Raw genomic sequence first — 12,578 nt, 5'->3', positions numbered from 1 at the left:
GGAGAACAAATTAATGAGCAGCATCCAGAAAGGATTTGAGAAAGAAACAGATTATCTCCATTGCATGAATACAGGGACATTATATCCACAATTGTCCCATTTACCAAAAGGCATCATTGCATAGTGAAGGACAAATGCTGTCAAACACAAATTTCATAGCATTTTGTAATACCACAGCACTGGCGGGTTGCTGCAATAGCTACCCTTTAAAACTGCAAATGTAGCAAAGAGGTAAAGCTATGTGATGCACCATATAATAGGATTTTCCTCATTTGCACTTCATCATTTAAAGTCATATCAACAAGGATCCAGCAGCTTCTTAATTCTAAAGTTTTGCGGCACTCTGATGTCAGAAAATGTCACTCTGATGGGACAGCTTTACGCAGAACAGAATCAATATCAAAAGAAAACACAATGTAAAAATATCAATGCATAACATAAGATTACAATGCAGCCTTTTTTAAACGTATCAATCACATCTGCCTTGGTAACCCGGGAGAGGTTAAATTGCCCCGATGTGTTGTGGTGTGGTACAGAAGAGTGAGTGATGGACCAACTTCTTTTGATATTAACAAAGGCTTATAATTTGACTCAATGTCTTTGTGCATTAAGGCTTCTAGGAATGGCTATTGATCTGTATAAAGTCGGATGCAGCATTCAGATCAGGTTAGGAAGGAAATGATCAGAGCAAAGTGTTAGATATTGTTCTCTAAATGAATTAAAGTGTCGAAAGTCCTGCAGTGTACAAGTCTTGAATCTGGATTTTAATCAGAGACTGAAAGCCTCTCTGGATACATCATTTAATCATTAAAATGAAATTTCACAAGAGTTTTCCTGATGGTCTACCAGCGATTGTTTGCAGCCTCTTTGATAGAAAGCTATGTGATCCGGAGATTTCAACTACGAGGTATGCAATGGATGACTTGGGTTGGTTGATGAGAAAACATTAAAACGGGCAGACAGACCTAACTGGATCTGGCTCCACGGTCACTGTTCTAAATGTTGAAATGAATGAATGTTTGTCAAAGTTCCAGTATCATACTGAGGAGAAGCATGTTAGTGCTTTTCGCGCTGAAGATTTTAGTAATGATTGAGAAATGCTGATTGAACCGAGTGTTAGTTATTTACCATGTTTAACTTTAAATAAATAAATGTATCAGCTGGAGTATAATACAGGTCTTAATCTGATAAGATTGTACTGAAGGCGTGGAGTTGTGGCACATGATGTCTCCTAGGTTCCCCGTGTGATTTCAGGACCCCATTACATTTACCCTACAAGACAAATACAAGGACTCATTCCGAAAGGCAAGAACATTTATGACCATCACTACTACCGAACCCAAATCTACGACTGAGTCCCAACTCTTCTTTTGAACAAAGAGACTTCGCAGTGCAGGTTCATATTTTCTTGGAGTCGTACATAGACAGGATAGTGAAGGCAGCGTTTGGTATGCTTGCCTTTATTAGTCAATGCATTGAGTATAGGAGTTGGGAGGACATGTTGTGGCTGTACTGGACACTGGTTACACTTCTTTTGGAATGCTGTGTGCAATTCTGGTCTTCCTGCTGTAGGAAGGATGTTGTAAAACTTGAAAGGGTTCAGAAAAGATTTACAAAGATGGTGCCCAGGTTGGAGGGTTTGAGCTAAAGAGAGAGGCTGGACAAGCTGAGGCTAATTTCCTTACAGTGTCAGAGGCTGATGGATGACCTTATAGAGAGAGCCCAAAACTATAGGGCTTAGGTTTCAGGTGAGAGAGAAAAGATATAAAAAGGACCTAGGAGCAACTTTTTCACACAGAGGCTGGTGCATATACGGAATGAGCTGCCAGAGGAAGTGGTGGAAGCAGGTACAATTATTACATTTAAACGGCATCTGGATGGGTAAATGATTAGGAAGGGTTTAGAGGTATATAGACAAAATGCTGGTAAATAGAATGAGATTTACTTAGGATATCTGGTCATCATTGACAAGTCGGACCGAAGGATGTGTTTCCATGCTGTACATCTCTTTGACTCTATATAGGAACAGGAGTGGGCCTTTTGGCCCCCATTCCATAGCATCAGGGCTGATCCAACATGCCTTACATCCATTTTTTGCTGTTTCTTAATAACCCTTGATTCCCCAGCTAACAAAAAAAATTATCTATCTCATCGTTAAACATACACAAGGAGTCTGCCTACACAGTTGTCTATGGCAAAGAGTCTTAACCTTCTAACAGAAGAAAAACTTATCTCAGTCTTAAATCGGTGCTCCTTTTATTCTGAGACTATACCCTCTGGTCCTGGACTCACCCATGAGAGGTAACATCCTCTTTGCATTTACCCTGTAAAACCCCTGAAGAATCCTATTTATTTCAATGAAATCACCTCTCATTCTTCTAAACTCCAGTGAGCAGCAGATGTGAAACAGAGGTCGAGAAATAGGATGAGAAACATAGTGGCAGAATCAGAGGATGAGAAACAGAAGATGAGAAACAGAAGATCTGTTTAGCGTTTGCTCATAAGTAAATCCCTACTAGTGAACCTTCTCTGAACTGCTCCAACTAAAGGTTCCAAAACTGCTCACAGATGTAGTCTCACCAGCACCTTGTACAATTGCAGTAAGGCTTCCCTCCATTGTACTCCAATACCCCTTGAAATAAAGGGCAACATTTCATTTGCCTTCCCAATTGCCTACCTGATGCACTTGTGTGCTAACTTTTTGTGTTTCATGCCCAAATACCTTCAAATACCTTTGTGTTGCACCTTCCTGCAGTTTTTGTCCAAGTAAATAATACTGTTCTTTTGTTCACCCTTTCAAAATGAACTCTCACATTTTAGTCCAGTTGCCATTTTCTTGCCAACTTACTTAAACCTTCAATATCTCTCTGTAAACTGTTTGCATCCCTCTTGGAGCCTGCCTTTCCACCTATCTGTGTTTCATCTGAGAATGTGGCTACAGTACAGTTGCTTTCTTCTCCAGAGGTCTGAACAGATACTGCGCTCTGAGTCTGGCATATTAAATGTCCTAGTCTGAAGTGCATCAGAGCTGATTCAGGCACCTCAAAGTCCACACTGAGGGTTTACCAGCTCAGCCTTACCTTCATCTCTGCTTCCCTTTTAGCTTCTTCCATGGCAAATTCAAGCTCTTGTTTCGTGCGGGCCACTTCTTCCTGGGTCTGCTGCGTTACCGTCAACTGTTTGGTTGTCTCAGCACTCTGTATGGAACAAACAAATCAAAATCCTTTCCCCATCATGGTGCAGTATACCTACTTATTATACTGAAGATTTTACTGTCATAGTAGTGCAGTCCAGTATAAATGTTGAAAGATTTACAAATAATAGTCAAGTAGCTTAAGAGCTCAGCACAAAGTTCTGTTCAAGGATCAGAGAATTGAGGGATCAGCCTGGTTCAGTCACGTGATATACAAACGGCAGAACTCCATGATCCTGAGTAAACTCATTCTTGAATTAAGGGACAGCCAGTGTCAATGACAAGAAAGAACTTTGCCCTGGATCCTATCTTCTCCTTCCCAAATAGGGGAGGCAATGGCCTGGTGGTATTATTGCTGGACTGTTAATCCAGAGACTAGATAACGTCTGGGGACTTGGGTTTGAATCCCACCATGGCAGATGGTGGAATTTGAATTCAATAAATATCTGGCATTAAGAATCTAATGACAACTGTGAATCCATTGTCAATTGTCAGGAAAGATCCATCTGGTTCACTAATGCCCTTTAGGGAAGGAAACTGCCATCCTTACTTGGTCTGACCTACATGTGACTCCAGACCCACAGCAATGTAGTTAACTCTGAACTGCCCTCTGGACAATAAATGCTGCCTGGTCAGTGATACCCTCATCCCGTGAATGAGTAAAAGGAATTAAGAATAACAAAGAATCAGTTACCAATGCAAGGAAGGCAAGCAGATGTAGGATTCTGCCCCACTTTACAATCAATATATTTTTTCTGTGAATGGCTTAGCTTCCTAATCATGAGATGTGGGTATCACTGGATGTGCCAGTATTTACTGTCTTAAGGAGGTATTCATGAACTGCTTTGATGAAGTGCTGTGGATAAGACTGTGGGTACACCCATCATGCTATTACAAGGGAGTTTCAGGATTTTGACCACATAACAATTGAGGAACGGCAATACACTCCAAGTCAGAAATGTGTCGTAATGTGCATCAGTGAGTCACAGGGATAAGGCACTAAAGCTGAATTCCTGATCGAAACTTGTTGACTGATCTCAGCTAAGGAACTAATGCAGTAGAAAGCAATACCTAAGTCTCAGGCTGCAAGGAGAAAAATATAAGCTGGGCCTTCCATTCTGGTTGTTGTGAAGAGGCTCATAATGGGTACAGTACTCCTGTCGAAACTTACAGGTTTGATTCTTTTGAAATTTATTAAATCCAATAAACTGTTGGTATCCAACATTAATGCAGAGTAGTGGTATCTCCAAATCAATGCAAATAATTAAATGGCAGGTTGATTGATTCAAAATCCAAAGTTTCTGAATTGAGCACATTGCTGGATTAACTAACACCAAAGCAATCTAGGTCACAGCACCTTAGAATCTGGTTCATCCCAGTAATCTCCAGAAAAGGAAAATGACTAGAAAATATTCCATGATGCGATAGCTGTAGTAACAGCATTGTACTAATCTTCAGTCATACCTAGTAAATACAAAACATCCCATTTGCATGCCCCATTAACCCATTATCAAACGCCAAACATCTCATTAAAAAGCATTAAGTCACAAATACACAAGTGCCTACAGCCTGCTCTGAGTGGCTGACATCATGTTAATGATTCATGCAGATTAATGCACTTAAATCTGATAAGCAATAGAATGTACAGACGTTTATGTTGCCAAACACAAAAAAGCAGAATTTTGTGCGTAAGTGTATAATGTGTTATGTCAGTCTGGCCTTAATAGAGGGCTTCTTCAATAAGGTCAAGGAGAAATTAATCATAGAATTGTAGAATCACACAGTGCAGAAAAGGCCCCTTGGTCCATCAAGTTTGCATCAACAACAAACCACTCTGAATCTACACCAATCGCACTTTCAAACTCTTGGTCCAGAGCCTTGAACATATGACAGTTCAAGTGCTCACCAAGAACTATTTAAAGATTGTGAGGTTTCTCACCCAACTCCCCTCTGAGGCAGTGCATTCCAGATTCTATACCATTTGGCTGAAAAATCGGTTTCCTCAAATCCCCTCAAAACCTTTTCCCTTTCGCCTTAAAGTTATGGCCCATTGTTATTGACCTTTCAGCTAAGGGGAACAGCTGCTTCCTATTCATTCTGTCCATGCCACTTACAATCTTATACACCTTAATCAGCTCCCCTTCTCTGCTCAAAAGGAAACAACCTGAGCTTATCGAACCCTTCTTCATGGCTGAAAAGCTTCATCACCTTACATTTATCAGAGTTAAGTGCCATCTGCCACTAATCTGCCCAGTTGACCAAATAATCCATATCCTTGAAACCTGAGAACTTCTTTCTCATTGTCAACCATGCAGGGAATCAATGAATCATCAATACTACTCATCAATAGCCAACACACCCCCCCACCCCCACCTCACCCCCACATTGTTTCTTCTGTATCATTTATATACCATGGACAGTAAAGGACCCAGCACTGATTTCTGATACTGGGCTCCACTCACACAAATAATGAAATGTGTATGACTGCTTAAGTTGGCATAGCACATTTAAATCCAAGTAAATACTGCACTCAGCTTTTCCCATCATTTATTTGCAACAAAACAAATAGCTCACATCCCACACAGTCCATACCACAAATGGATAATTGTGCTGGACAGGCATAAGACCACAAGACATGGAAGGAGAAATTAGGCCATTCAGCCCATCAAGTCTGCTCCGTCATTCAAACACGGCTGATAAGTTTTTCAATCCCATTCTCCTACTTTCTCCCCATAACCCTTGATCTCCTTGACAATCAAGAATCTATCTCCGTCTTAAATATATTCAATGACCTGGCCTCCACAGCCTTCTGTGGCAGTGAATTCTGTAGATTCACCACTGTCTGGCTGAAGAAATTCCTCTTTATCTCCGTTCTAAAAGGTCTTCCCTTTACTCTAAGGCTGTGCCCTCGGGTCCTAGTCTCTCCTACCAATGGAAACATCTTCCAACATCCACTCTGTCCTGGCAATTCAGTATTCTGTAAGTTTCAATTAGATCCCCCACCCCCATCCTTCTAAACTCTAATGACTATAGACCCAGAGTCCTCAAATGTTTCTTTTATGTTAAGCTTTCCATTCCTGGGACCATTCTCGTGAGTCTCCTCTGAAACACTCCAGGACAGTACATCCTTCCTGAGATATGGGGCCCAAAACTGTGCACAATACTCCAAATGTGCTCTGACCAGAGCCTTGGAGAGTCTCAATCGTACATCCCTGCTTTTATATTCAAGTCCTCTCAAAACAAGTGCCAAAGTTGCATTTGCCTTCCTAACTACTAACTCAACCTGTAAGTTTACCTTGAGAGATTCCTGGACTAGAACTCCCAAGTCTCTTTGCACTTCAGATTTCTGAATTTTCTCCCCCTTTAGAAAATAGTCCATGCTTTAATTCTTCTTACTGAAGTGTATGATCTTACACTTTCTCACGTTGTACTCCATCTGTTACTTCTTTGCCCACTTTCCTAACCTGTCCAAATCCACTGTATTTCACCTTTCACAACAACACCTGCACAGGTTTTAATAGATGCAGTCAGTTCAGCAACATCTTCTAAAAAAGCCCTCAAGCTCTGCCTAAAATAGTTTCTATATCAATAAACTCCAAACTGCAATCAGCTGCATTTGTACCTGAACAGGTTTTGATTCCAACACTGAGAGCAACCAGTCTATGTTGGTTTCTACAAGATCAGGGTCACTGAACTGAAACCTAATTCTAAACCATTGTTTTATACATTGCCAGGTTTTCCAGCTGGTATGTCAGAAATTGAACATTGTATGCAGCACACAGCAGAGAGGAGGGATGCAGTTCAATTCAATTTTCTCTGCTAGAACTAGACTGATATTTTCATTCTATGAAATGTAGCAATGCAAATTACTGTTGAAATTATTCTGGTTGAAAGCCGGCACAGAGACAGCTTTATTCTCATAATAACGGATTATACACCAAATCACATCCCACAGAAAGGCTTTCCTTACCTTTCGGAGGAGCTCAGCATGGGTGTTGACGAGATCACTGTGTTTTTCTTTCAGTTTATTGTAGCGTTGCTCATTTGCTTGTACCTTTTCTGCAAGAATAATTTAAGTGACATTAAAATAAAACCGGACCTAAGTTTCAGAGGGTCTAATGGATGGAGTCAGTGGATTCAGTCACTTTTTCAGAAGTTAGCTACTCAGAGACTCTTCAGGGGAATTTCGCAGTGGATTATGCTCATGGAGTGAAAACTGAATCGAGAAGAAGCTCCATATAATCACAGGATCCCTACAGTGTGAAAGCAGGCCATTTGGCCTATCAAATCCTCAATGACACTTGAAAGATCATACCACCCAGACCCACCCCCTACCATATCCCTACATTTCTCATGGCCAATCCACCTAACCTGCACATCTTTGTGATGTGGGAGAAAACTGCAGCACCCAGAGGGAACCCATGCAGACACGGAAACAGTGTGTAATATCCCCACAGACAGTTGCCCGAGGGTGGAATTGAACCCAGGTCCCTGGTGCTGTGAGGCAGCACTGCTAACCACTGAGCCACTGGGCCATGTCCAGTTCTCAACTGAAGTGTCAATAATATGGACATAGAACAGATTACAAAACACAACCTGACAGTCAAACTGGTGGTATAGCTTGTCTCACTGTGATAAAAACTAAAGAAGAAGCCAATAGATATTTTGTGTCACTTCAATCACAACCGTGGCTGGAGTCATCATGGAATTATCTAACCTCAATGCTCTTCTCTTTCCATCCTTATCACAAACAAAAGGATTCCCACCATTTAGTTTTCTCCCAATTTTGAACCTTTGCTGCTCCTGCCACTGATAATAACAAAACATCGAGCTGGATTTCAGTGGGGAAAAGGTGTTTCTCTGGGCACGAATGGCAGACAGATGCTGACACAGAATCTACTTGCCTCTTAGCGATATATGTGCTGGCAACAACCTCCCTCTAGAGGGATTTCCCTCCAACTTGAAATGGGGAGGGGGCTGGACGTCTGTTCTGCCTTGAAGAGCTGCTGACCTGTCAAGCTTGGGCAGTGACAGTCTCTAATCCCTAAGGATAACGGGTCATACAGCCCAGGCTCAGAGCTACGTTCGGTTATTTGGACGAGCCCAGTAGGGGTGGGTGGGCACGTTAGAGAGGCCAGGGTGATAGAGGGTGCAGGGTTAAAGTAGGAATTTGGTCTTTGAGTGGGGGTGGTTGCCTCTGACAGGTACAGGGAAGCCCCTAAAAGGAGGCACCTGACCCATTCTTTCTGAAGAATGCAGAGTGAAAGCTACTCCGTTCCAAAGTCTTGCCTCCTACCTTCAACTGCTGCATGTAAAGTAGTAGCAGTTCTTCCGCAGCCACTTAGCTTTCGTTTTTTTTTAATCAAAGTGGTAAGTCATGTTGGGACAAATCCCTGGGGCAGTAGGGAGTTGAACATGGACCTTCTGGTGTAGAGGCAGGGACACTATCATCAGACCACAAGTCCACAAATGGCCACTTTTCAAAATTGCCCTTAATGGGCCACTAAAGGACCACGATTGACACAATGACAGACAGATTGCTATAACATGGAAGATGGGTTTTGGGTGCACAGGATGGCGATGGAAACACACACCCCCAATCCCTCACCTCTAACTTCCAGGCCATTCACAAACTATTCTGGAATTTCCGGTTTCAGACGGTAGCAGTTCTCCCTGCCCATTTACTCAGTGCTTGCCTTGGACAAGATCCATTCTCTGACTCAGGGGCAGAGGCAAAGACGTCAACAAGGTTGGAAAAACGCAACAAATCTTTCCAATTAAAATAATTAAAGAGTCAAGATTACTTGCTGATTCCACTTGAGGCACACGCTAACGGTAGCTCCTTGCCTCAGTTTGTAGCAAGCACAGTAAGTGACATCATTGACATGTAGAGTTCATGAATTGTTCTTAAAGAAAAGGTTTAAGAATCACTAATCCTTGCTAAGGCTGGTAAAGAATGGCAGCAAATAATGTGTAGGGAAAACTTAAGCCTTCAAACAGGTTATGGATGTTGAATTAGTCATCTCTATTTAGGACAGTGGTTATTAATGAAGTAATAAGAATAGTAATCCTAAATACGGTGTTAAAGCAGGGTGTGTTCCAATTAAGTTGAAAGCCACACCCATTGGATCAACAGCCTCCTCAAGCAATTAGTGGCCACAATCAGGGCAAGAACAAAACTTACTCTCTGCCTCGATCAACATGAACTGTGTTTTATCTGTATCACACTTCTGTTTCCGCAGGTTCTCCAGCTCAACCCGCAATTCCTCATTGTCGACCAGCGCTTTCTGCTTCAGTTTACGTGTCTCCTCCAGCTCAGTCTCCAAGGTATTAATCTGGGCTTTCAGTTGAGCAATGTACTTCTGGGCCTGGCAAGAAGATAAGCACATTGACAAATCTATCTTTTGAAAATATCAAAACCTAAACAAAGGCATTAGTCTCTTTCAACTGGCCCATTAGTCACGAGTAAAATAATTACTATCCTTTCCCGTATTTACAATGACTACTGAATGATACCATTATAATCCATCATTGAAACATGGAAGAAAGCAGAGGGGGCCATTCGGCACTTTGAGCCTGCCCTGCTTATTAACAACTCTTGGATAATGGCACTGAAAGTCATGTATCCAAATTTGCTGAAAACACAAAGTTAGGCAGCATCATACAGAGTGTAGATGACAGTCTAACATCTTTGTAATTTTATGCTGGGTGAATGGGTAAAACTGTGGCCAGTGAAGTTCAACATGGACAAATGCAAAGGTATCCATTTTGGACTGAAAAAGGATAGATCAGGGTACATTCTAGATGGCTTGAAACTGAATTCAGTGGAAGTCGCAAGAGATTTGGGGGTTCAGATGCATAGATCCTTAAAAATGTCACAAACAGGTGCAGAAAATAATCAGGAAAGCTAATGCAGTACTGGCCTTTGTACCTAGAGGACTGGAAGACAACACTGCAGGAATTATGCTACAGTTATACAAAATCCTGGATAGACCCCATTTGGAATGCTATGAGCATACCTCAGCAATGGTGTATTGGCCTTGGAGGGGAGCTGGCATACAAGAATGATACCTGGACTTCAGGGGTTAAGTTATGAGGAGAAATTATACAAATTAGGCTTGTTTTCACTAGAATTTAGAAGATTAAGGGGTGATCTGATTGGGCTCATCAAGATATTAACAGGGATAGACAAGGTGGGTAAAGATGAAATATTTTCTCTGTTTGAAAGATTCAAGAACAGGGAGCCATGGTCTGAGAATTAGGGCCGATGGTTAGGAGAGACGTTAGGGAGCACTTCTGCGCACAAATAATGATACATGTTTGGAATGCTCATTCACAAATAGCAGTGGATACTGAATCAGTTATTAATCTTAAAATCAGAGACATATTTTATTTTTATTAAGCAAAGGCATTAAGAGATAAATGCCAAAGGCAGCTATGTGGAGTTAGATCACAGATCAGAGATAGTAAGAACTGCCAATGCTGGAGTCAGAGATAACACAGTATGGAGCTGGAGGAACACAGTAGGCCAGGCAGCATCAGAGGAGCAGGAAAGTTGACATTTTGAGTTGGGACCCTTCTTCAGAAATAGGGAGGAGGAAGCAATCTCTGAAATAGAGAGAGGAGAGTTGGGGCTGGGGAAGGTAGGTGGGATGGTGATAGGTGTGTGCAGGTAGGCAGTGGTGGAGTTTGGTCAGTGAGGTGGGAGGAGTGGACAGGTGGGAGAGAAGATGTACTGGTTGTGTCAGGTCAAGGAGGCAGGGATAGTCATGGGATGAGGCTGGGGTGGGGGACAGACTTTGAAAGTGCTCTACAAAGCGGTCTCCGAGTCTCCGCTTAGTCTCACTGATGTAGAGGAGGCTAAATTGGGGAACCACAGATCAGCCATGATCTCATTGAATATTGGCACAGGCTTGAGGGGTTGAATGGCCTATTCCTGTTCCAATGTTCCTGTTAGGCTGGCAGAATTTTGGTCAAGTGCTAAGTAAAGAAAGAAAAAATATATAATCTTAATGATGTGGATTATGTGATAGCATTTTCTGCCCATGCCTAGTGAGGAAAATGTAAAACACAACTAGATTTCAGAGTCATATTAGCGTGCATATTAGACATTGCCTGACATCATTAGGCAATATAGTGTACTAGGGAGTGGATACTGATCAAACCACATATTGGCAGCAGGCTGGAAAATCAGGTTTTTATAGCTGAACAGCAAAGGTTATGATTATTTTCAACAGACAAAGCACAAGAGATGAATTCAGTTTCACAGCTTGCATTGTTAAATTTGAACTTTATGGTCAGTCTCAGGCTGTATCTGATGTATCACACCCCAACTAGAAGAAAGTATTGATTATGGTGTTGACCAGACTTGAAAGGCAGATTGTTCCTATTTTATGGGGTGCACAGCTGGTAAAAATCAGACCAACCAAGCCTGTAACAGAGAACCAATCTATTATCAACAATCTTCTACCTCCATTGAAGCCGAAAGCCTTGTCCAAAACGGTTCCATTCAAATTAATTACGTTTGAAAGTTTAGGAGAGATCTAAGGATTGAATTCTGCAGCTAAGGCTATAGGTTACCAATGGTAGAGGGCTAAGGGTAGAGAATGCACAAGGGGCCAGAATTGGAAAAATACAGAGATCTCAGAGGAACTGAAGTAGTCAAATTGCACAGGGCCATCCTATAAATAGCAAATCAGATGAGTAGGGTAGTTCACCCATTTTAGTTGCGGTAAAAAATCTGATGCAAAGTTAAAGCAGCCAGAAATGTCAGCATACAAAATATATTAGTATTTAGAAAGCTCGAAGATATGCTGAATTTGGAATGCCACTGAGCTCGACATGTTAAATTTTATCTGTGAATAGATTCAGGACTACCTCAAAAGCTCAGTCACAGTCTGGTTTTGGAAGCACCATCACAGGCTTCATATTCTATTTTGGACTATCTGCTATCTTAGGACAACATTTTTCATCAACATGCTTACTTTAGGCAGATTTTCAGCTGTTGTTACTCATCTTCCACTGGGTCAAGTCTTCCAGTCTCCAGATTGTTAAAGACTAGACACATGACTGAGGCTTGCATTGGGATCATGTAGAGGTCCAGACAAGTGAACCAACATGGAAATTACCCCAGACTTTTAACTTCCAATGGGCAATTCCCAGCTCCATTCGGACAGCAGGAATTTGAACAAAGTCAAGTTGATGGAGAGTTAAAGTGTGAAAACAACTCAGAAAATATTAGAAAAGCAGAATCAAGAGGTAACAAAGGCACGATTGCATTTCTAGCCAATTACTCTCCATTGCTGGAAATGACAGCACAATATAAGTGTAAACTCATTGCAATGTGATTTCAGTTGGACTTAGTGCAAAAGGTAACAAAATGGTA

General features: G+C 41.6%; 1 protein-coding gene across 1 annotated transcript in view; it reads right to left on the bottom strand.

Annotated features, from left to right (window-relative positions):
- The window catches only part of LOC125464211 (huntingtin-interacting protein 1-related protein-like), a 138,466-nt gene that overhangs the window by 27,382 nt on the left and 98,506 nt on the right, over window positions 1–12,578 (bottom strand). The window contains exons 14-16 of the mRNA XM_048556408.2: window positions 9,378–9,561; window positions 7,164–7,252; window positions 3,081–3,197 (exon numbers count right to left, since the gene is read on the bottom strand). Of these exons, the coding sequence (XP_048412365.1) occupies window positions 3,081–3,197; window positions 7,164–7,252; window positions 9,378–9,561 (390 nt within the window). The remainder of the gene's footprint in view (window positions 1–3,080; window positions 3,198–7,163; window positions 7,253–9,377; window positions 9,562–12,578) is intronic.

Source organism: Stegostoma tigrinum, chromosome 26, assembly GCF_030684315.1.
Source record: "Stegostoma tigrinum isolate sSteTig4 chromosome 26, sSteTig4.hap1, whole genome shotgun sequence".
NCBI lineage: Eukaryota > Metazoa > Chordata > Chondrichthyes > Orectolobiformes > Stegostomatidae > Stegostoma > Stegostoma tigrinum.
Note: the sequence above shows the minus strand (reverse complement) of the source record. Positions and strands in the feature narration are given on the sequence as shown.